Source organism: Opisthorchis viverrini (assembly GCF_000715545.1).
Source record: "Opisthorchis viverrini unplaced genomic scaffold opera_v5_298, whole genome shotgun sequence".
In the NCBI taxonomy this organism is placed as follows: Eukaryota; Metazoa; Platyhelminthes; class Trematoda; order Opisthorchiida; family Opisthorchiidae; genus Opisthorchis; species Opisthorchis viverrini.
The window spans coordinates 295,079-320,343 of record NW_008751950.1 but is presented as its reverse complement, the minus strand read 5'-3'; the positions used below and the strand labels follow the sequence as shown (position 1 = coordinate 320,343).

The window sequence follows — 25,265 nt, the reverse complement described above, 5'->3', positions numbered from 1 at the left end:
GTTCGTCGACTTTTTCTGGTTTGACCAAGCGCACCAGGCTATCAGTAGGCTATCCAGAACGGGGTTCCACGGGAATAAGAAGGCATTAAGGAGACTGTGGTCCACAACACAGTGATACAGTAATTGGAGAATACTACATTGCCGATTGTCAGACCGAAAACGTGGATTCGCCACTCAGACGATACCTCTGTTACTATGCAACAGAATTCAGTAGAAAATGCGCACGACTTTACTTTTCTTATAGTTTCAAACTGTCGAATAGACGACAGAATTGAAAAGAACAATCGGGTCCTGATGGAAAAAATGTATCCAGACAGAACACTTGAAGCCTGCCTATATCAGAAAAACGAATGCGTCGACTAAGCATTCGACTGGAGCAGCGGCCAGTCAATGAACTACAAACGAAGCTGTCTACAAGATCGATTCAAGATGTCAGACATCGCAGTACTACGATTTCAATGAAATTCACCTGGAGTATCAGCAAGAACAAACAATCAAGTTAACGGTCCTCCAACCGATCGTTATCCGGCTTAAAATGATTTCAAAACCGAATGGGAATGGTGACAAAAGCAGGGGAAGCAACAGAGTACCGCAGACTGGCCCCACCAGCCATGACAAGTTTTGTGATGGAGTTGCTGAAAGAAATCTATGTATCTGAATGAGACCAAATAATGCGGTAAATTGGAAACGCGATCAGTTATTCTTGAACTTAATACACCAAGCTCAAGAGAACGACAAACTATATTTGGGAAATGTGAAAATATCGGCTCCAAGAGATATGAGAGGAGCAAAAGAACACAGGGAAGAGTGACGTCACACAAAACAGTTAACACACCAAACTGGACCAAACGTACACACCACTTCTTGAGAGGGGCTGGTGACTTCACCACAGTGATCAATCGAACCGATCAACTGAGATATTGGAATCGCCCCAAAGACCCATCAACGAGAGTCATAGCATGAAACACGGAATGGTAATAGCCAAATGTCGGCCAGTGGACAGGTCAAGGGTGACGTAGAGGTCAAATAATAAGGACATAGGCTAATGAGCCATCCACTACGGGCCCAAAAAATCCACCGCGATTTAGGGCCACTTGGCAGGGCGAATGCGTGCGCACCACTACTTGGTGCTATCACTGACGCTACTTGACAGGGCACCGGCGATGTCAACCCAATTGGCGATGGAACGGTACGTTAGTACCTTAGTTTCGGCAACCACACAACATGCCACCGGTAAAACGAGCAACTGACAAACAGCAAGGCTATGAAGGCAAGAACGAATAATGACATGACAATATACCAAGCATTTGGAAAAAATAACGGAACCGATTGAGAAATCACCGTTTCAGAAGGGCATGGTAAACAATCGGTAGTTAAAAACGACCGGACAACGCTCTTCTCAATAGGCCCATGCTTTAGTAGAGCTGCGATGAAGTTTTCGTGCTTGTTTCTGAAATGGATGATAATCTGACAGTGTATCGTCGGATAATCACACCCACTAGGCTGTTTGCTCGTGTTCTGAATAGTGACTTTGAAGCATGCCCTCTCCGATTCGTAGCCTAGGACCCGAAAAACTGATTCTTGTCGTAGGATCTGTCTGTTTAATAATCAACTGTGCTTGCAGTTTCCGACTGACTTTGCGATACCTTTAACGTAAAGGTGCACAGAATGAATGTTGCAGGTTTCTCGGCTAATTGATTCATTGAATCGTAGCCTGTTCAGTGTGCCTGACAATTTGTTTGCAAACGTTTCGTCACCATCCGAGAAAACGTAATGGGTGAACTGTCAAAGAACGATAAACTCCTGTTGGTGAACTAACCGTCCGACCAACTTTGTCTGGTTTCCATTTCGTTCAGCTGTAGAATCCTTTCGGTGCCTAACTGCCATACCACCCGAAGGTTGCACGAGGGCTGGGATACTGCCAGGTTGCCCAAACCTACACAGGGGAAGTCGAGAGGTAGAGGTTGGGTTCGAACCACGGACATTCCGGTCAGTGGATTCGCGCTCTAACCACCTGGGCGATCTCGCCCCTTGGTTTCCATTTGAATGATCTGGGCAACGTGAAGATCGAGGCGCGCAGACATGCAAAATGCACAACTGAATTCCGGAAAGCAGGGTACTCTGCGGCGGGTTCAGTACGCCAACACACGCCTGTACGAGTAAAGCCTCACAAACCCAATACAGCTCGACTATACATAAAGTAAGCGCAATCGGAAATCACGTGGCGGAACCAACAGTATGACCAAACTGACATGGACCATGGGACACGAAACAAATAGGTCAGGCTGAAAGGTCTTCCGAACGCCAGCCAACCAGAACACCAGCAAGCTATTCAACCGACAAGACTGTCCACCGAAACAAGCAAACGTAGCTGAGGGTCACCCCCTTTCGACAGTACATATAAAAGTACTTAACGAACGATCTAGTTTGTCTCACAACAGCGCACTGATGACGTCGTCCAGGTTGGCAACGAAGATCCGAATCTATGTGTAGAAGCTTTTAGAATTCCACAAAAGGATGAATCTTTACAATTCAGGACTAGTGTTATGGACAGAAATTTCGGGCACACCAAACACATCGCTGAAGTGTGAACATGTTCGCCTGTTCAGACGCGATAATTCGGATGCGTCCAACGTGTGTGGGTGGAGTGGTGGTTACACACTCGCCTCGCATGTCAGATGTCCGGGGTTCAAATCCCAGCACGGCCATTGGATATGCACTGCCGATGAGCAGAGAGTGGTGTGACTATGAACAAAATACCTATCCCGCAAAACCCAGAATTTCTAAAAACTCGCGCTCGTGAAGTCAGCAAAATGCTTGTACCTCGCCCGTGAGGATTGGAATTCGAACCAACTCAAAGATGTTGTGATGTTGTAATGGACACAATTTATTGACATGGATTGAGGAGATGTTGAGCTGAGAGCCCTGAAACCACGCACAGCCAAATTCATCAGCAGCTGACTAACTTTAGTGAAGTCCGGCGGCGGAGTTCACATAGTCAGACACCAAAATGTGAGTACCGCAACGCAGCAACCGCAGTGCAATCATTCAGTCCAGTCAGATTGAATGAATGAATGTGCAATACGGGTCGATCGATCCAGTGAAAAACACAGCAATTGAGCAAAATGATTCGAAACATCGTTTGGACGAAGTACAAACGATTCAGTGTCGATCCACATGCGTGTAAAAAATGCACGACGCTGCTCCGGATCGGTGAAACATTTAGTCTCGCTTGAATCAGATACCACATCCTCCTAACATGCCCTGGAGAGGACAAAACCACATTACTTCTACACACCTGTTCAAATGCAGATCAGTAGAAAAACCGTCCAGGCTAGCCGAACAGCAGTACACCGGTGCTGCCTACCTACCAAACATACGGGGGGAACAATACCAGAGTCAGTAGGGAATGGAAAGCAAGGGGAAGGATCCGACCGAGTGCAAAAAAGCTTTCCGACTCTGGAAGGAAACTCGGCAAGGAAACAAGCACATCTGAGCATCACACTGAATAGGTGTAATCAGCGGGACCGAACCGGAATCTTTTGCGAACAGCAGACAAACCTGAGCTACACAGTCCAGTTGGGATGCGACATTGAGGTCACAGCTGGAACCGGTAAGGGTGCGGTATCCTGTAGGGTTACAAACCAAGAGCGAAGAGAATCACATAAGTGTAACGAATCGACTGTAGGTAGCTCCATTTCACGTTGTCATGTCATAGCCTGTCCACCACGAAGTGCTCAACAGCATCGAATAGGGGTTGAAAGAAACACTGTCTTCGGTACATATGGTGATTCTGCTTCTTTAAAAACTGCTCGCTTACGCATCACATCGTCGCGTACGCGTTGCACTCACCTGTCTCCCACTAAGCTCCGAAGACAGCAGTTGCCAAATGGTTGAAAGTGTCTGATGTTTTCAGATGGCAGAAACCGGAATTCGCAGCGATAAAGCAAGATTCACAGGTTTCAGAAGAGCTTGATAAACAATCGGTAGCTTTTATTTGGGCAACGTTTCGCTTTTGACACAAAAGCTTCATCAGGCCAAGTGAACAGGTCACCGAATTGGTCAGGTTATAAGACAAACGAGGAACCAATCAGTAAGTCCTCTTCACACTAGATCAGTGTTGAGTGTCAATTAACGGCTCTTGTCGGCTAGTGTGGGTGCCAAAATCCTGAATTGATGGGTCGGAGGAGTTCCAAATTAGTTCATTGTGCATTCTTACAAGACCAAAATTGTTAAAGTACATGTACAGGAATGCTCCCAAGAAGAACCGCCCAGCGATATGCGTGGCATGAACGGAGGATAAAGCTAGCTAGTCGAACCCCCGGTCGTATACCACAGATCGAGAAGTTTTTTTATCGTTGTATACGAGTGATATCCAGAGAGATAGATAGAGAGAGAGAGAGAGAAAGAAAGAAAGAGAGAGAGATGGAACTTTAGAACGAAACGAGCCAGAGAAACTGGTGAATGGCACAATACTATATAGTAGAGTGGTGATCCGGTGGGTGAAAAAGAGCCTAGATGGAACAGGTTAAACAGACAAACGAGCGAGACTCACCGTCATTGTGGGACAGTCATCACTGGGGTTGGGTCCGTTGCAGCTTTGCTGCGCGGTCCTATAACCTGGAGGCAGTGGAGTAGTGTGTCCCGCTGAGGATGACGGAGGGGAGAACAAAGGTTTTCAATGCTTGCATGGAGTACCAAAGAGTCTAAAGAGCAGTTACTTGGTAGATGAATTACTCCAGTTCGCATAAATGTTCCCATCTTCGGTGCCTATACAAACACAGCTGACAGAAGTAAGCAAGCGGGCTTATTCGAAGCCTGACCGACAACTTCCGCCTGTCTGGATGAAGATCCCGAGACTCAACGCACCAACGGTTAATGACATTGTCAGAAATGGTGCAAAGGGGGATTCTAGCCTAGTCATTTATCCACTTAACAAAGCCACAAGCAATGATTCTCTATACACCATTTCTAGCACACGAGGGATACAGCCGATAAAAACTACACTAGAAAACAGGGCGCTCACATATCAATATGTTGAATGCCTTTGTTCACACTAACGTCTTTAAAATTAAAGTGAAGCAGTGGCCGAATGTCGACTGAGGATGAAAGAGTCCGAAATAGCATTTTGCGTTCACCCTCGGCACAATCAAGATTTTGGTTTGCAGATGGCCTAAAAGAGCGGATAGTTGGCTAAGCGACCGACAGACCAGCTTCACTGCTCGAGTCAAGTAGTTGTATGCACGAGGGTCGTCTGCACCAGGAATCCTTTTAAGCGAACCAGGAAGTGAAGGGAGGAAGAAAGATAGTAGGTTGGAAAAGGCTCATGACCTACGATCAAAGCACAAGAGACCTCGATCGCATCAGCGAATGCCCTGGGATGAGACACGGTCTGAGGAATTAGCAAAAGGGGTCACTGAACCAATCAGTGGCATTTCTGCATCGCAGTTTCATCAGAAAAACATAACAGGAAGATAATAAATTGAAGAGGTTTTCGCCTAAAACGCATCGCTACTTATCCGGTTTTCTCCGAAACCCTGGTGGGGAATGAGACCGTGGCAAATTCAAACGCGGTCTATGACTGAAAAACTGAATTGAACTGGAAGAACCCAGAAAACCGCTCAGCCCAGGTCTATCCGGCCTGATTCTTGTATAAGTGCTGTTGTAACTGACAGCAATAGATGAAAAACCTTGACTGGATCAATAAAATACGAAGATTTGGCATCTCAGGTAGGTCCTTTATGGTCAAACAGTTCACGCAGTTGAGTTCAGTCACCAGCTGCTGTTAGTCTGGACAGTCACCAGATTAAAAAAAATGCTTCAAAAAGGAGGGTTCTTTAAAGCATTTCAGCGTCGAATCATCCTGATGAATAGTTTTTCGATTGTGTAACGAATAAGAAAGCAAAATAGTCGGTGGGTAATCAACCGGCCTTTCGAGTATCGTAGGGGTTTACGGGACGAAACAGTCAGCGTGACAACCTACTGACAATAGAATTGAGAAGGTCCCCACCGCTGCTGTCAATTGACACGAATGCCCCATCTGGCATGGTTCAACCAGACTAACTGCTAGTCGGACGGAAATGTTGCTCACCCCATAAAACGATCTATTTTAGGCGCGACAGTCAACAGCCATCGTATTCCCAATCGGGTGGAGGGCTGGTAACAGACAGTTTTGGTCTGGAAATGGGTTGCGGACGGGACAATACGGAGTGGCGACAGAGTAAATAAGAGACTGAGAAGTTAGCAGACACGTTGAAATGGAAGGAAAAATGTGCAGTACAACTGTTCTTCTTTTTTTCCAGGCTATGTGAATGCCCTACCTAGGGAAGGCCGACTGGGACGCGAAGAAAAACACAAAAATTTTACAGCTGCTGTGGATAAACGAAAAAATAGTCAGTTGTAGAATATCACAAACGAGAGATTCAGTTGAATCTCTCGTGAAAACCAAATTGATTTGCAAATGAGTATATTTCTCAAAAGCGATCCAACTTGGGTTTAAGTAGAACACAAGGTTGACGGCAACTCGGGAACTGCGCGTAGCTGATGAGCCCCAAGAAGGGCGAAACCGGTCGTGGGCTGTCGAAGAGTTTTCAGCAACCTTGTGAGTAGTTTCTTTTATAAAAAAAGCCACTGATTACTTCAGAATGTTCTTGTTGGTGTATGCAAACAGAAGTAGAAGACCGTGTGACAAGTCAATCCATCATATCTTTTTTATTCCCGAGACGGCTGTATGGTCACTAAAACATCTGTCGCTAGTATTGTGAAAGACAAATAGCGTGTCACGTGATTCCTACCATCTATCAATTAGCGCGAGGCCAGTCACATGACAAGGAAGTGTTTTTCGTCCAGATAACTTACAACAATTCATCCCGGGGACTGGAGAGGCCGGGCTGTGCAATGGAGGTAGACCATTATTCATTGACCGTGGGGTAATTTGTAACGAAGTGGTGGAACTGACCAAATGGTGGCTGCGCACCGCGCTTGGTGTGAGACATGATCGTCCGTTATTTACAGTCGCACTGTCGGGATTATACTCTCGCTCGATTACCACTTTTGGTCTGCTGGGTTTTTCCTGTTCCATATTGTTTGCCAATGTGCTGGCGGGTGAGTCCTTTGGTGTTTTTGCACGCCACTTGGGTCTTGATGAGCCCGATTGTAACGAACTTCGAAGTGGACCGGATCGAGTGAAATGGGACCGCAAGCGGGACATGGAATATCAAAAACTGTTCCACAATCTGTTTCCTGTGTTGGGTCGCGAACTCATCAGAGAACTGGCGTCGGAAGCGTACATACTATTTGTTTTGCTGATTCCGTTGTAGGACGTTCCAGAGGGCTCTGGGGTTGCGGCGGTAGAACGTACGATGCAGTCAGACGTAGCAGAAGTCATCAACCGGGGAGACTGTGCGGCAAAGAAGGATGGAAAAAGTAATATGTGAACAATGACGAAGTGAAAGGATGGAAAACAATAATTCGATGCTGAAGAGCATTGCACACAGATTCAGGTCAACTTTGTCCACTGAGTCATTCGCAAAAAAATAGGATGAGAGGACAAATAAAGTGTCGATGCTTGTTTCAAATCACCTAACTGAAATACAGGATAACGGAATGAAAAGAAATCCTTCAGCTGTAACACGCTTTCGGTGCCTAGCTGCCATACTACTCAAAGGAAACACGAGGGCTTGGATACTGCCAGGTTGCCCACGCCTAGAGAGGGGAAGTCAAGAGGCACGGGTCGGGCTCTAACCACGGACCTTCTGGTCAGTAAATTCGCGCTCTAGCCACTTGAGCCATCTCACGCCAGCCTAAACATGAGTGAACCACCAACGTCATCGAGAGATTGAACTAATGACGCTAAACCAACTCGGCTAGTCGGACAACCGCTCTCATTAAAACACTAGTTTGCTCATGACAGGAGACTCAATGGAGTGCGGAAATTCCACTCACTTACGAATTCGCCAGACATACAGCAGGTGTGCTGCCATCGTAATCCTAGACAGTAAAAAAAACCAACCTCCACAATGATGTTTCCCTGCTGTGGGATCAGCAGTGGCTTATTCTAGGAGGTTCTTCAGAAGAATACTCGAGCAATAGATTCCTGAGATGCCTACAACATCACAATGTATGTAGAAATAGATGGCACATGCGTCATTGAGAACATGTAATGTCTGCATCTCGCATAGAACCTTCCTGCGCAGAGCGAACAAGCAGCTGTTCCAGTGGCGAAGGTTAAATTACTGTTAGGCTACTCAAGATGACATATTAGAGACAGTAGCTGGTATGAATTGAAAATGGCAGTGGGCCTTTCATTAAGGAGAGCTGCGTAGTTGCACGACTGGGTCATCTGTCAGTGTCTAACCATTGATGTGTTCTGTCTCGTGGTCCCCATCTATGGAGACGGTAATGCTCAGTGCAGCTGAATTTGCCCATGCCTTTCACATTTCGCTGTCAAGATATCACTTGACCTCGTTTCCACCCCTCGTGTCTTTGCGCAAAACAAGCAATTTGAAGAAGTCGGTCAACTGTCATGAGGAGCATGTGACCAAGCAAGCGAAACTTACGACGTGTGATCTGTCGCGGATGAATTATTTCTTTTGTTTGGTGCGGCAAACGAATTAGCGTTCGAAAGAACGAGCACAGTAACCTCCCTTCGAAGGTAGATGCCAATGAAAGAGGAGTTTCTGGCCTCTCTTCGGAAGAATGTAACACTCACCCGTGGAGTGGGTAGTGGTGGACTATGCGGGGAAGTGGACTCTCTTGAGATGATTACTAAATCATGTATATACCGTTTGTCATTACAATCAAAAACATCAAAAGTTTACCAGTCAAGTAACCGTGGTCCGGTCGCTAATTTATCCATGTTACCCATCAACTGTGAACTCTTACCTCTAAGATTAGAAAGTAATACAACAGAAATCATGGTCTGCCTCGTTCTGCCGTAGCGAAGGGGATGCCGTTATTCGAAATACAGTGAGCTGCATCTACAAGGTCTCTCCTGACATAAACTACCAGTTCTATTAACCGATTTTTGGTCGACCTCGTCACTCAGGAGAGGACAGGTTATTTTTTGTAGATCCACCGATCGGAGATATATCGAGCTAACGAACACGAAGCTAGAAAACATACCTGACTGTTAAGCAGAGTGGGCATAATGTGCGCGAATAAACACAACAGTGACGTATTGAGAGATCAAGCTCGCGTGCGAGTTATTGCGCGGTTGAGTTGACTGGGTTTATTAATCATAAGGATACCGTTGTGACAGGGTTTGAACGCATGAGCACGCGGCACCGGCGTGCCACAGTATCCGATATTTACTGCTAAAGGCCTTCCGAAAGGCGTACTATTAACCCCCTAGTTGGAGCATGGTAGATATCTGTTCGAATACGATCCACTGGTCTGTATAACCGTCCAGCTGTAGCACCCTTTCGGTGCCTAGCTGCCATGCCACCCGAAGGTTGCACGAGGGCTTAGATACTGCCAGGTTGCCCAAGCCAAGACAGGGGAAGTCGAGAGGCAGAGGTCGGGTCCGAACCACGGACCTTTCGGTCAGTAAATTCACGCCGTAATCACTTGGGCCATCTCGCCCAATGGTGGAAAAAATATAAAAAACAGCCCAGCAGTAGCACTCTTTTAGTGCTTAGCTGCAGCAGGGCCAAGTTGTCCAAGAATAGAAAGGAGCAGATGTTGGGTTCGAACCTCGAACCTTTCATTCAGTAATTTGCACCTTAACGACTGGGTCATCTCGAGCTCTGGGAGATGATCCCTTGTCCGAGGTATTCGCCTTTAAGGAGACGATATACTAACTCGACCAGAAGGGCTAGGTGTGTAAGGAACGTCGTGATGTAATCATCGATATCTTGTAGGGAAAACGACACCGCTCAATCGCTGTTTCAGCCGGAGTAGGGGAACGAGCAGTCTATCCAGTGAGAATAAGACGTCACCGTTCATTCCAGGGCTGATAGTAATGTGTACACAACTCGATACAGTCTACCTTGTTAAGAGGTCCTAGTTCCTAGAAGCAAATCTGCATTGGGGGGAACATTGTATTGGTTAGACGAGTGGCCGGCTCACGGAAGAGATTCACGTAACCATACTTCCTCACCGGTCAACGTAGCAGGGTAGACAGGTACGAGTGAATGCAGGAAGTGCATAAATGATGGCCCCGAAAGATAGTGGAAGTCAGACAACATTAGCATTGAACTCATCTGCGTATACACGCGGCCAAAAATGATGTACCTGTCTGTCAAAAACGCGCTGTCAGCGGTATGTGGTAAGTTGGTCTAACTCTACAGTAAGATTTTGACGCATAACAGATCAGTCGACATCATCGAACATGAATGAGTGACAAGTCAACGATTCTTGTGGATTCCGGAACTACCGAAATTCTGGACCCACCACCAGTTTCCAAAAATTATTTCGTTCGCAGGCAGAAAAAAACGTGGTGTGATTTGTATCCGCCTGCAATTGATATTGGTATGTATGAATCCGTGGAAGCTTGATGCTTCCTGCTTGGCTGTGGAATTCTCTGTCGGAGAATATAAGTGGAAATTATTCAAAATGAAAATAGTAAACGGCAAAAAAACTCACATTAAGGCTTGAAAGTGATACTGGTGTTTCCAGCAAATCCGGTAGGCCTCGACCACCTGTAGACGGTGGTCTCTCAGGTAAGCGATCGAATGACATACTGTTATTGGGCAAATCAAGTGGATTCGGAGCCAATCGATTTTGCGCTTCTGCCATTCGGGAAACAAGTTCAGCGTGGGCCTCGGCGAGGCAAGTGGCAAAGCGTAGTTCGAACTCACATACTGTGAGACGATAGGAAACCTCGCACAGACTAAGAAAGAGGGATGGACAAGAGGACCACATTTAAAGTACATTGACAAAGCTCGACTTATTTAAGACGGAAGTTCTGGAAGAAATAGTATTGCCCAAAGTTTGTCAGGGTACAGGAAGTTCTGGAAGAATTAGTATTGACCAACGGTTGTGAGAACTGACTCGAGTACAGCATAAAAAAGCCATAACACTGTGGAAGCAAAGGGGAAAACCACTAACATAGACTGACAAAATGTGGAAAATTCAGTGCTCCTCGATCCCTTTCGGTGCATAGCTGTCATGCCACCTAAAAGGAGCTCGAGGGCTGAGATAGTACCAAAGTCCACTACTTATCAGAAACAATGAAGTTGTCAGAGTTGGGTTCGAACCACGGACCTTCCGGTCAAAAAGTTCGCACCTTAACCTCTGAGTCACCTCAAACTCCAAACGTCGTATTCAAGTCGACCGAATATTGCAAAATCCAAGTTGGGGGTGCCTGTTGAATCAAGTGTTCCTTCGATGACAAAAAGCACCCAAAACTAAAGGAAGTTGGAATAGACGTGAAGCAAACTGGAAATTTATCTTGATTTCCAATGGCGGAGAGAATTGGCTAACCATTACGGTCGCATGATGGACAAACTCACTTGACTGGTCGAGCACGATCATCGTGCCACAATTCTTGAATGTCCGGTATCCCGTTTGCCGAAACCGGCCATCCGCTACCGTTACCATCCAAAGCAGCCGTACCATCCTCTATGGACGAATTGACAACGGATGAAGCAGTTGACGTGACCGAATCCATAGCCATGTTCCGAACGCCATCATTCGACAGAGCATGCAACCAGGGATTCGGCAGCGGGATCGCGAAGACCGCCCGCCACTGGGCCAATGCTTCTTCCCACTGTAGACATTCGCGAGTGATCTGATCCACGGTTTGTCGATGTGACATTTCTCGATTTCGGTAGGTGTACATGCTTCGGGAAGGAGAGAGCATAGGTCACAGCGTAAAACATACAGATAGCAACCAGATGTCACGGTCAACCCCAAAAGTCAAATGACAACTTACAGGTCTCCAAATGACTGCCGAGTCAAGTCGTTGTAGGCTAGAGACGTGGGTGACAATGTTTTGGGCGGAACATTGTGCAACAAGGCCGCATTGAACTCATACTGGACTGGAGGTGGGAACTGAAGACTAGATGTAGGGGAAAATGAGGGAAAATGCGCACCAGTGAAAGACGGAGAAAGCCATTTTTCACTTGCCTAACAATAGGACAGTGCCTAATCGGATTTGTTACGGAAGACTCAATAGTCGCTGGGTTAGATGGTTCTACCATTGGCAGAAAACCGCCGAACAAAGTTCCGCTTGAATGGAATGAACATATGATCAGAACAGTCAAGGCAAACGCCTCCAAGACAAAACTAAGCTTAATATGGTGCTGACAGAACATGGTGGGAACCCCAGAGAAACCACTCTAAGAGACCAATTTCGGTCGCTTCTTGAATTTTTTCTACCAACCATAATGCTCCCCAAATGCTATGCTTTTGGTCTATCTCTAAAGACGGTTGATCCACTGGAGGGCAACTGCATACATTTCATTTTGGAAGAACGCTAACGCACTGGATGGTGAGACTCCTCGCTGAAAATATACGGCAAAAAACGGCCGGCAGCTGTAAAATGGACGAATTCACTCACGTGTAGTCAGTTATAAAGCAATATTTATGATTTTGTCAACTTCCTAGTTCGTGGACAGCGATTCAGCACAAATTCCTGAACTGCATCCGTTTGCTCATATTTACCTACATGGAAATGTTTAGATTGCCAGCTTAGAAGACACCGTCAATGGCAAGAGTCGAAAGCTTTAGATAAACAACTAGTTTAGCCGCGAGGGAGATGAATAACTCGTATGAGGCGTTTCAGAATGAACCCATGTTCACAGCATTCATCGCTTGTTCGTCAAACTGATATTGTTCAGGTGTAACACTCCTTCGGTGCCTAGCTGCCAAGAGACAGACGAATCTATCGCGCCCCAGATACCATCGAAAAGATACGTCGCTACAGTGAAGCGGGGATGAGAAAAGCCAGTAAAAAAATTAAAAATTGTCCAGCTGTAAAACCCTTTCGGTGCCTAGCTGCCAAGCCATCCAAATGAAACATGAGGGCTGGGCTACTGCCAAGTTGCCCAAGCCTAGACAGAAAAAGTTGAGAGCCAGAGGTCGGGTCCGAACGACGGACCTTCCGGTCAGCCATCCCACTCCAGTACAATGAAATGATACTCACCCGTGTTGTTCGAGCAAAGTAGACAGATTGCGGTTGACCTGTAATTCCATTAACCAAGAGGGTGAAGAGTCCTGAACTGTTTCGCCACCGAACACCAGCAGATGTCGCCTACAATTAAAACAAGAACAACAGGATGTCAGAGGAATAAGGTGTGGGTACGGGAAGTGGGAAGAACTGCAGGCGGCCTTCGCAGGTTCTTCAGAGAAAGCCATTTTTCACTTGCCTAACAATAGGACAGTGCCTAATCGGATTTGTTACGGAAGACTCAATAGTCGCTGGGTTAGATGGTTCTACCATTGGCAGAAAACCGCCGAACAAAGTTCCGCTTGAATGGAATGAACATATGATCAGAACAGTCAAGGCAAACGCCTCCAAGACAAAACTAAGCTTAATATGGTGCTGACAGAACATGGTGGGAACCCCAGAGAAACCACTCTAAGAGACCAATTTCGGTCGCTTCTTGAATTTTTTCTACCAACCATAATGCTCCCCAAATGCTATGCTTTTGGTCTATCTCTAAAGACGGTTGATCCACTGGAGGGCAACTGCATACATTTCATTTTGGAAGAACGCTAACGCACTGGATGGTGAGACTCCTCGCTGAAAATATACGGCAAAAAACGGCCGGCAGCTGTAAAATGGACGAATTCACTCACGTGTAGTCAGTTATAAAGCAATATTTATGATTTTGTCAACTTCCTAGTTCGTGGACAGCGATTCAGCACAAATTCCTGAACTGCATCCGTTTGCTCATATTTACCTACATGGAAATGTTTAGATTGCCAGCTTAGAAGACACCGTCAATGGCAAGAGTCGAAAGCTTTAGATAAACAACTAGTTTAGCCGCGAGGGAGATGAATAACTCGTATGAGGCGTTTCAGAATGAACCCATGTTCACAGCATTCATCGCTTGTTCGTCAAACTGATATTGTTCAGGTGTAACACTCCTTCGGTGCCTAGCTGCCAAGAGACAGACGAATCTATCGCGCCCCAGATACCATCGAAAAGATACGTCGCTACAGTGAAGCGGGGATGAGAAAAGCCAGTAAAAAAATTAAAAATTGTCCAGCTGTAAAACCCTTTCGGTGCCTAGCTGCCAAGCCATCCAAATGAAACATGAGGGCTGGGCTACTGCCAAGTTGCCCAAGCCTAGACAGAAAAAGTTGAGAGCCAGAGGTCGGGTCCGAACGACGGACCTTCCGGTCAGCCATCCCACTCCAGTACAATGAAATGATACTCACCCGTGTTGTTCGAGCAAAGTAGACAGATTGCGGTTGACCTGTAATTCCATTAACCAAGAGGGTGAAGAGTCCTGAACTGTTTCGCCACCGAACACCAGCAGATGTCGCCTACAATTAAAACAAGAACAACAGGATGTCAGAGGAATAAGGTGTGGGTACGGGAAGTGGGAAGAACTGCAGGCGGCCTTCGCAGGTTCTTCAACTGGACAAACCGGTGACCTGAACAAAATTACCGTTGGACCAAATACACTAAAGAAAGGATGCTGCAACCACATGGGTCTTTTTGCTTACAAGCAATCATTAGAGATCTAAAAGTGTACGCAAATGGGTTCATGCTACCCAGAGGAAGATACATAGGGGCGCGTTGGGGACAAAATATGTGCACAAATCAAGTGGAGGAAAAAGCATCAAACTCAGCACCGGTTAAGGGAGTCGTCACATCAGGACAGGCTTCAGCGAAGCCGGTGGGTTTACAGTACTTGGACATCGATCATCACAAACACCAGTTGAATATTCGCGCAGAAATTTCAGCCACCATTTGCAGTGTAAATTGTTCGGACGGTCAAACACCGTTATGCAGTGTTCCGTGCATACCAAACGACATTTGGAACGATTTCTGCTCGTGCAAAGGGTTAGCCCGATCAATCACAGTATACCAGTTAAGGTGCACGTGCAAACGACCAGTCATGAAACCGAATTTTTTCGCACAACTTTACGACGCGACTGGATGTCATGAGAAACTGGAAATGGTAGAAACGAGTGCGGAGTAGTAGCAGTGACTTGAAGAAGGCATTAGGGCGCACACACACAAGAAGCGTGATACATTTTTTCAGAGGGGTTTGGTAAACAATCGGTGGATTTATTAAGCGTGATACATTCCTTTTTGCAAGATATCCTAGTTCCGGTTTGAAAAAGGGCGCATTGGATTTTGACTTTGGAATATACTCATCCCGAAAGATGCGTTGTTTCGCACCAGTTCTCCTATAAAGGAGAAATAGACTAGGGTTTTGATCCAAAAGCGTGCTCTTGAGGGCACGAACTGTTCATAGCCTGGCTCTGGACTGAAAACCAAACTGGGTATTGAGCTGGCCATAGCTACACTGTCTGTGCTATCATGAATGAGGTGATGTTAGCCAATTACGAGTAACTTAGTGCCGAAGTGGTGATGCAATGGAATCACCTCAGGAACGTCCAGTGTTGATGAGCTCTAAGAAGAGTTTTCCCGAGCTCTTGTGGACAAGAACAAACGCTCGAGAAGAGGAGGCCGACTGCTCAAGATGAAGACTTAATTGGTTCCGGCTGAATCGTCAACTTGAGCTCCACAAGCTCATATTGGCTCATTCACTATCGCTAGAATGGCGTTGTGATCTCGGAGAGTCATGTGTCCGTGTAGTGGAACATATTGATGACTTCACCTCGACTGGTGAACGAAATAATAGGAATAAAAATAGCTAAAGGAACAGAATAACCACCGACTGACCACTGTGAGGTAAATAAAAGTAGAATAAGGTGATACTTGCACAAATTTCCAAACGAACCATACATTAGACATAACACACTACTCATAAGGTTGCTGAAAACCCTTCGACAGCTGACAACCGGTTTCGCTCTTCTTGAGGCTCATCAGGTAGGCACAGTCCCCGAGTTTCCATCGTTAACCTTATGTTCTAGATGAACCCGAATTGCACGAACTTAGCGAAATACACTTGTTCAGCCGAAGAAAAATATCAGAAACGGGAGATTCAGCTGGAACTCAGGTGATTCTTCCTTGAAAACCAAATTGCTACGCAAATGAAGAAGCATCACGACAGAATAGATTGAATTGAACTCTTTCGTGGCCTCATCAGCTCTCAATCAGGAGGAAGGATAGACAAAATTGACGGACGGATAATTTGACGGACAAACACACAGGTCAGTGAAAACATTACAGTGAGCAAACGTTATCGTCAGACACAACGAATGGTTATAATAACCAGCCTAAACAAACCAGACTCTTTGTGCGTACCTTATTCAATGTTTTTGCGGTAGAACGCATGTCGGAATAACCAGTTAAGTAGCACTATATATTGTTATGTGTATTGCTATCAATGATGATGATAAAGTTAATCTCCAAACATCTCCCAAAAAACTCAATAGACTGAACATACTATCCAATACAACCACTCACCACTTGCAGGATTGCAACGACGGCAAAGAACGAAGAGAGCTATTCACGGTCATAGACTGTCGAAAAAAAAACGAGCGCCTATGACGCGTTGCTGAAGTAACGACGAAGCCCAATTGGTGTAAGCAACTAGAATTTGTGCCTGACCTTGGTAATGCCGACATTGAATCACGTCTGCAACCCTAGTACTTTTTTGAAATCTGTGACGGGGTCCCATGAAGCTTGCTCGTCTGCTTGTGTTTTCTCATCGAATTGTCCATGTGTCATCCTTCCTTAAACTTGATTTCGGTTGTATGTAAATAATAGCTGACGAAAACTCAATGAGTGAATCCAATCTGTCCTGTTATGATACTCTGTCTTGTCACTCCCATCAAATTCACAAACGAAAGCGGATTCATGAAAATTCTTTCAAAAAAATCAACCATTTTTGGCAGTGAAGACAAATCTGATAGGTGTGTATCACATGCTCTAGGTGTCGAGCCGCAATCACTTTACGTTCAGACGTGGTCAAAAGTAGACAGACAGAGAAAGGAAAGAGAGTTGAGATTGTGTTTTAAAAGAAAGCAGAGGTTTGCAGCGCGCGTAGTGCAAAATCTGGTGAAATACATGCACAAAGTTCTCAAACAGGAATCCATTCAACCCTCCCCCCTACACCTACAGACACGGGTTGGTCACCACTTGTCTGCTCGAAAAGTTGGCACTTGGATTTGGATAGAATAGAATGAAAAGGGGACGAAAATTTAATGACCAAAATATTCTGCAGGACTCTCGGTAGATACACGTGGCTATTCTCGTCGATATGAAGAAGATATAGTGGCCGGTTTGGACGGAGCCAATCGAACAATCGAGAATGCACTCGAACTACGTAGTCCATGATCAGGAACTCACGGTACTTTAACTGCGAAACCAGCGCGAGCTGAACAGAAAAGTGGAACAAACGAGGACAAGGGCGAGAATCGGTACGCGAGCTGAACAGAACAAACGAGGACAAGGGCGAGAATCGGTCACTTGACTTACACCACTTCACACGTTAGCTGCATTGTTCGTTCGATCCCGTTCAGTAGACAGGGACGAAGTTGCGTGTGAAGCCACTGTTGAAAGTGGTTCGCGGTCCACACAACCATAAGGTAGTCATTGTGCATCAGATGTAACTTGCGTGTGACGGCCTCCAAATTGTTCATGAGCACCTCGACCGTTTTACGGTGATAGGAAACGCCTACGGGGTAAGAGAAAGGAGAATCTAGTTCGTGTGAGGCTGTGAAAAACGAAGTCTAGTACACTGTACATTGTGGCATCCAGTAGATTCACAGGTTATCAGCCGATCAATATCACCTTTTTAATACAATTAAAAGGAACTTTTGGAGTACCAAGACCAGTATACAATGGGGAAGGGAAACAGTGATACAAAACGTGACGGAGAGAAACATTCTTAGGCGGGGATAGGGCCCTATTTCGAACTCATGGTAAGAACAATGCTATAAAAATAACCCTGTCGAATCTTCTAAATATGAGACTGAGCGATGTGACAGTCATTGATACCAACTACACGTCATTCTACGTCCATGTACCCCAAAACGATGTGGAAAGATCTCCCTAGGGAATGTAGTAAGGAGTCCAAACATCGACTCGCCGTCACGTCGGACACTATGTCTACTTCAGAGTTCGGTAGGCGGGGGACTGCCCGGAACGGGCGCTTCCGTTATGTAAGAAAGGCATATCATGCGAAAAATCTGACCACAGAAGAAAAGGAACTAAGTTAGTGTCAAGGCATATCATGCTAAAAATCTGACCACAGAAGAAAAGGAACTATTTCGGTTACTAATCAACCGAAAAACATGAGACTACCCTCAAAACTTTGGCGATGAAACAATAGAGTTTCGATGCAGATAACCTTAGATAAGCCATCCCTAATGCCAGCAAGCACTCCACTCCCACGGATGAGGAAAGCAAACGTCAAGAGTTTGATTCACTAATTAACGTCGTATAATGTGGCAGAACGGATTACCTGAACGGATTAGTGATGTTAAGGTGCTGAGTTGCGACAGTGCTGAGTATCGACAACAGTCGTGCATTGTTCCCCTACAACGCTGACGTTCTAGATGAGGGGTCGAAGCGAGATTACTGGATAACTTTGCCATGCCTTCAAGTGAAAAATCTCAGTCTTGGAGATTGGTGCACGTGGTGGGGTACCGGACAGCGTCGGAGACAAACTAATTGATCTTTTGGTTTTTGTTACAGGTAACTGCTGTTCCTGCCGACAAGGAGCACAACAGCTTTATTCCAAACAAGCGAGTGCGAAAGTACAACGGTCTCGCGCTATGTTTTGAAGGGCACTGTCTGTTGTGACTTGATGGATGGTCGTGCAGCTCTGCATCAGTCCCTTGGCTTGCTGCTCCGCCCACTATGGTATATCAAAAGGCACGGCAGTTCTACACAGCCCTTGATGGAGACCAAGGGAAATTACTACAACTCTATTCATAGGGTAGTCACAGTTTCCCACAAAGTCGTGCCAGAATCTCCGTGAGGGAGCGAGAAGCGTCGAGTCAAAGATGCTCGACTCGGATTGGCTGGCATTTTGACCAATTAGGGCATGCCTTCGTTTGGTCCGTGTCCTGGACGTGACACATCCGTCCAAATAATGTGATGTTCGGTTAGCCTAGGTACAGTGTTTGACCTCGATTCAAGGCTGTCTGATCGGCGTTTAGTGAAGTTTGAGGGTCTCAGTAGGTTCCCGGTATTCTGGGATAATCTTCATGAATCTGACCTTCCGGACTGTTTTCATCTTGAATGGTCACCTGTACACATTGCATCCAGCGGTCGTTCGACTGATCGTCAAAAATAAAAATGCGGGCTGGAGACGGGCTGCCTGAGCGAGTAAGGGGAAATTCGGTTGCTGGAAGGCGTGTACTGATTGCTCAGGATTTGAACCAATCACAAACCAGCATCCTTCGTATTATCACAGCTAACGTGACCTTACCAAAGGTCTGGGGGTGAACACACTACTCATAGGGTTGCCCGACCGGTTTAGGCTTTCCTGGGGCTCACCTAGTGATGCGTTCTATAAACTCGACTATACCAATCTCATTGTCTCACTATGCGCTGTTTTCATCGCTATCACTTATCAACACAGCTGTTCGTGGCAGAGATACCGCCAGGTCATCTAAACCTACACAAAAGGACGATTAGGGTTCTCAGCCAGAGGCTATGGCCCAAAAGCTTGGCCGTAAGGCAACAGTGGTCGGGTGTGACTCTTTTTGAGCAACCCGGGTTTTAAGGAACAAAATCCTATACCTGTTCGAACATTCAACCTAGAGGCCTAGGAGGCTGCAATTCACTGACCATCCTGGCGGGAGAGACTATGTGGATTTCAAATGGACATACTTTAGTGCAGCTTATTGGGTTACTGAGGTCCTCAAACCGTCACACCACGATAAGGTCCAGTTTACTGGTGACGACCAGCAGTTGTCAGATGCCGTGTTTTCTGGCGTACAAAAGTGGACGGAGCTGACGACCAGTAAAGGAGTTGTGAAAGCACAGCCTTTGCAAAATGGTCTAATTTACAGCAATTAAGAATGCTAACCACAGCTAAGACCTTCAGAATGACGTTCAAACAAATGACAAGCATGCAGGATACACAACCGGAGAGATGACACCTTATTGTGCCAACGGAAAGTGGAGCCAAATATTCCTCTGCGGCAGAATTGCACCGATATATACGGATGAACATCGGTGGTTCAGCCGTAGCCACCCAGGGAGGGACAAACGACCTACTCGAAAGAAGAAACTAATGCTCGTGGCAAGTGGACTGTCATGAAATCGAGACCGGACTGACTCCAGTGATCGCGATTCGTTGTTAGGAGGCGTATAGATTAGTGTCTCACAGTTATTCGTGTGTGCGCTAGAAAACCGGAACAGTAGCATATTCTTGTATACTATCGATCACATTTATATCTTCCCTCTTTTCGTACCAATTACAAGCGCTTGATCTCATCTTACAATCCAACGAACATAGTTGTCTGTATGCCAATCGTAACAGGTGGAATGCACCCTTGCTTCGAATAGAACCGACCTCGTTGGCTTGTTCGCTGAGCTGGGCAATTTGGTTGCAAACGTTTCATCACCGATTGCAACCAAACTGCCCAGCTCAGCGAACAAGCCAACGACCATCTACGCTACCTGAGCTACCGACATTCTCCTCTATAGAGAACCGACCTCATACGGTCAAATATTCTTCGGAACGAGTGTCCACGTGAACAAACCCAAGGGTGTATAAATCGCCCACCGTCACGGCCAGTCCAAAATAAACTGCTAGTCCCTGTCTTTTTACAGGCATGAACATATCAGACAAGTAATTTATCTCGTAAAGGATATCGTCGTAAGAACAAAATCATACGGTTAGACAGTACTCTTCGGCGTGTGGTGACGGTGGATTCTGTTATCAACGGACGGCATTCATGAATCTCCAACGAAGCGAGGCATGCGGTTCTTCAACATCGCTTCCGTTAACGGCGACTGAATAATTGCCTGGCATTGGGCCACAAAGGATTCGAAACCCCCATGTCGATATGAGTGCAATTGGCAGGACATAGTGTCACTCATCCCTAGATCACATTGCTCATCGTCCAATCTGGCGCTGATGGGCGAACGACAATTACTCGAACAGCAGAGTCTAGCAACCTCGGGGAGAATGCTATCACCGGTCAAATTTCGCAATTCACCTATGAATTTGATAAGTCCAATGAGTCATCGATATTGTTCGGCTCAAACTACCTTTCGGTGTCTAGGCGACAGATCGTCCGAAGGGAGCACGAGGGCTGACACTGCCGTTGCCAAAACCTACACAGCAGCAATCCAGATGAAGAGGTTGAGTTGGAACTACGGAACTCCCGGTCAGTAACATTGTACCCTAGCTACTAACTATCTCGAGCTTGACTGATTGAGTGGGTTCTACTGATCAAACAAACGAGCCATTAAACTTCTTTCCGCGACTCGCCACGGTCTCATTTTAGTGGGAATCTAATGAGAATGAGTTCGGCAACAAAGGGCACACTGGAAAATTCAAAAACAAAGTTGGACGTACGCTTATCACATAAACTTGCAACTTTCGCCCGAAGATTCACCATCTGTTCAGCGTACTTGGCATATTTCCTCTCACAAGTTCTTATGTTGGTCGCGTACTGAGTCGGCCAGTGGGAATTAGTATTAAAATAAAGGGAAAGAAATGGGGTGTAAGAATCACAACAGATGAATACGAATGAGGCACCAAGTCACTTAAATTACCAGAAAAGATATTATACATTGTCGTGCATGCCCATAAGTGAGTAGTATTGCATGTAAAATGTGGGCCACAAAAATCTTCCGGCACCATGCACGAAAAGCTGAGATACTGCCAGGTTGCTCAAACCTACAGCAGCCGAGATGCAGAGGTTGAGTTGGAACCACGGACATTCTGGTGAGCAAATTCGCGATTTGACCACTGGGTCATGTCAAGATCATATGTGGGCCATAGATTTTATTGTTTATAGGCTGAAAAACTGTCCCAGGACAAATCGCGTCCTCTCCCTCTCTGACTTTGACTATTTTTATTGCTACTAACATACGAAAGGAGGAAACTCAGTTGAAATGATGAACCTTTTATTGAAGAAATCATGGATAGAAAGGGGTAAAATTGGGTTTCCAATTCAATTATATATCGACAATTGTTCCGTAAGGGATGGTAACAGCGGGTTCATAGTGAATTTCATAATAGATGAATCTGCTAGCTGATCAAGTGGATGTTCGCCACCTGATCAACCACTAGTGAACACACCTAACCACTGGTAAGGCCTTCCAAGGTGGAAACCACATGACATTCCGTGTGCCTGAATGAATCAGAGAGATACGAATTTCAACTGATACCAAAGGTAGTCTGCTTGCATGTTTCTGTTCAGATTAAAAAACCGTTCAGCTGTAGCACCCTTTCGGTGTCTAGCTGTCATGCCATCCGAAGGTTGCGAGAGGGTTACTGCCAGGTTGCCCAAGCCTAGACAGAGGAAGTCGAGAGGCAGAGGTCGGGTTCGAAACACGGACCTTTCGGTCAGTAGATTCGCGTTCTGAACACTTGTGCCATCTCCCCCTGACTGCGTGTTTATATGTTGAGCACTGAATATAAGTTGTAGGCTGTCCCTGGACCCTCTACAATAACCAGAAGCAGTTTTGTTCTTCTCGGTAAACGACTTTAAGTAAACCATCAAAGCTGCATGGTAGTTACACCCCAGTATTGCCCACTTAAGTGAATACAACCAGCACGCCGCAAACACACGGCGAGTAAGGCCAACCAGAATTTCCTCGCCGGAACAGCGTGATTCGTTGAATGTGTAGTCCTTTCAGTGGAGATGTAGCCATCCCTTCACCACATACATGACTGTACAGGTCACCGCCACTCACTGGAGCACGAGACCTGTTTCTTTCTTATACTCACAAAATCACGCCACAGAACCGTGACTCACTTGACTACACAGCTCACAGTCAAGCCCTTGATCCCAGAGATTCCCTCCATAGAAAAGCCCCTTTTATTAAAAACATAGCAAACGGTAGAAAATGGGATGCCATAACTGGTGGACAGAACAGGCAAAAACCATAATGGAAAACGTCATACCAAAACACTAACCTGATGTGCTTGCGACTGAAGTTCTGTTTCACACTCCATATAGGTCCGTTTCAGACACTGATGACAAGTAATGAGGCTCTCCAACTGAGCTACCGTCACAACTTTGTGGAACAGAGCACGCGTGGAGTAGGCTCGCGCTTGCTGATTCGTCGAGCTTACCAAACCGTGTAAAATCTATGCAAGAGAGGTTGTCACGAAAATATGTGAATGACTCACTCCATTTAGTTCCGTATCTGTGGGATTACAGTGGACGGGAGAAAACACGGAACGTCTTCGTCGGGAGGAATTTGACAACAAGCGATGAAAACCACCGGTGCTAGAGATAACGGATCCATTAGTTCCTGTTGAACGCGATGCCGAGGTGCTGTCATGACGTTCCGGGATCAATTCGAGTAGAGCCTGCTGGACGGCTTTCTCGGCTTTGACCAGTTTCATGAAGTAGCCAAGCATCTCCTGTACGGAATTGATTTGTGCATCGACCGCGTTAATAATCACCCGAATCGCCTCTTTCGAGCTAACCCGCACACGAACGTTCGGGTCGTCTTTTGATCCGATATCCGAACTTGACCGTGAGAGAGAATGGGCCGATATCGATCTCATTATGGCCACATGTTGAGAGGGCGTTGGAGTGGGACACGTGGCCGAGCTGGGTGGACAACGAACTGGGTCATCCATACCGACAGACGCCACCGAATTTTTCAAGTCGACTACACGATAGTCTCGATTAGAGGTCACGAGAGGTTTAGCTGAATAGAACGTGAGGTCCCGTCCATCGTTAAACTGCTGGGTTGTGGTGTCTGACACACGGTTCAGATGCTGAGAATCCTCATATAAATTAGTGCTTGTGTGACCCGAGTTAGTGTGAGTTTCACATTCGTGCATCGTACCCCATGGATAGGTATCCGGGGACGTTCCAAAAATAAATGGATTGGTAGAACCTGCAAAGCAACAACGCCGGTGAATGAACGATAAAAGACTAGAAGAGTCTACATTCAATAACCTTCGCATTTCTGACAGGCATCTTGATCCTAATGAGTCTACCCTACACACCCAATAACATCGAAAAACGAGGCTAAACATATGACGTTGTCTGCAGTCCATCAAAGTTCGTGAATGTAATTATGGATAATAGATAACTGACGAAATAACCGCTTAAGTGTAGCGTTAATACTATGTAACTCGAAGCCCAAGGAATGAGATACCGCCAAGTATCTCAAGCTCAGATAGGAGCCATCGAAAAGTCGACGATGGGTTCAAACCAAGAATTTTCCGGCATTAACTACTGGGGTACCTCAGACATGTTTGATACATGCCCCAATAATCTAAAAAGATAACTCAGTACTTCAGAAACCCGAGTTGAGCGACCCAGTGGGAGACGTGGGTATTGAGGCAAGTGACCAAATATCCAGCCAAGCCATCAAGACGCCGATTCCTGTTGGAAACTAGATTTCCAGTGCTGTCATTGACAAACTAACAGCTATCAGGAAGGTCAGATTCCTGGAAGTAACCTCAGAACGCCCGGAAACTACTGCTCCGCCAAAATCTCAACAGGAAAGCCGGCAAGCATCCAGCCCAGTCAATCATTCAATCAATTCAGCAAAAGCTGATGAGTGTTCATGCACGCCACAGAAGCACGACCGAATGTGATCGGCGTTCAGGCATTTCATAGAGGCATGATCGATGTTGATGGGTGTTCACTAACACCTATCAGACAGCTTGGATCAATGTCAGACAGTTCCCTTTAAACAGCGTGGGGCCGTTGTAACTTTTGCTCTCGCACTCACTCGCTTGTTCGGAACGTAGCTGTTGTGTTCTCTTTTGTGAGCCTTTTTTCTCCGGCACTAGGCACTGGAGCTGGTCAGCAGCAGATACCACAAATTGGCGAATCAGCAGATATAACAACCGCCACATTCGTGCATTCCCCTCATCTGTCACACTACAATTAGAACTGATTCAACTTCCAAGATACGTAAAACGCTCCACTTCCAGTATCTCTTCCTGGATTGGATTCATGTACAATTTATTGTGATTCAGCAAGGGTTCCGCGTAGCCTTCCGGTGATCCACTCCGCATATTGAACTTTCGCCCGACTAACCACACGTATGCACCTGTCTCCAGATCAGG

General features: G+C 46.0%; 2 protein-coding genes across 2 annotated transcripts in view; one reads left to right on the top strand and one right to left on the bottom strand.

Annotated features, from left to right (window-relative positions):
* Positions 1–25,052, bottom strand: part of T265_09648 (hypothetical protein) — a gene marked incomplete at both ends in the record, with an annotated part of 44,503 nt that extends 19,451 nt beyond the window's left edge. The window contains 11 exons of the mRNA XM_009175788.1: positions 4,556–4,647; positions 6,859–7,399; positions 10,585–10,831; positions 11,454–11,783; positions 11,876–12,001; positions 13,088–13,195; positions 17,510–17,708; positions 21,573–21,669; positions 23,142–23,315; positions 23,358–24,079; positions 24,926–25,052. Of these exons, the coding sequence (XP_009174052.1) occupies positions 7,217–7,399; positions 10,585–10,831; positions 11,454–11,783; positions 11,876–12,001; positions 13,088–13,195; positions 17,510–17,708; positions 21,573–21,669; positions 23,142–23,315; positions 23,358–24,079; positions 24,926–25,052 (2,313 nt within the window). The remainder of the gene's footprint in view (positions 1–4,555; positions 4,648–6,858; positions 7,400–10,584; positions 10,832–11,453; positions 11,784–11,875; positions 12,002–13,087; positions 13,196–17,509; positions 17,709–21,572; positions 21,670–23,141; positions 23,316–23,357; positions 24,080–24,925) is intronic.
* Positions 14,706–15,098, top strand: T265_09649 (hypothetical protein; the record flags this gene model as incomplete). Its single annotated transcript, XM_009175789.1, has 1 exon — positions 14,706–15,098. The coding sequence occupies one exon, from the start codon at positions 14,706–14,708 to the stop codon at positions 15,096–15,098; it is 393 nt and encodes a 130-aa protein (XP_009174053.1).
* Positions 25,053–25,265: the final 213 nt, after the last annotated feature.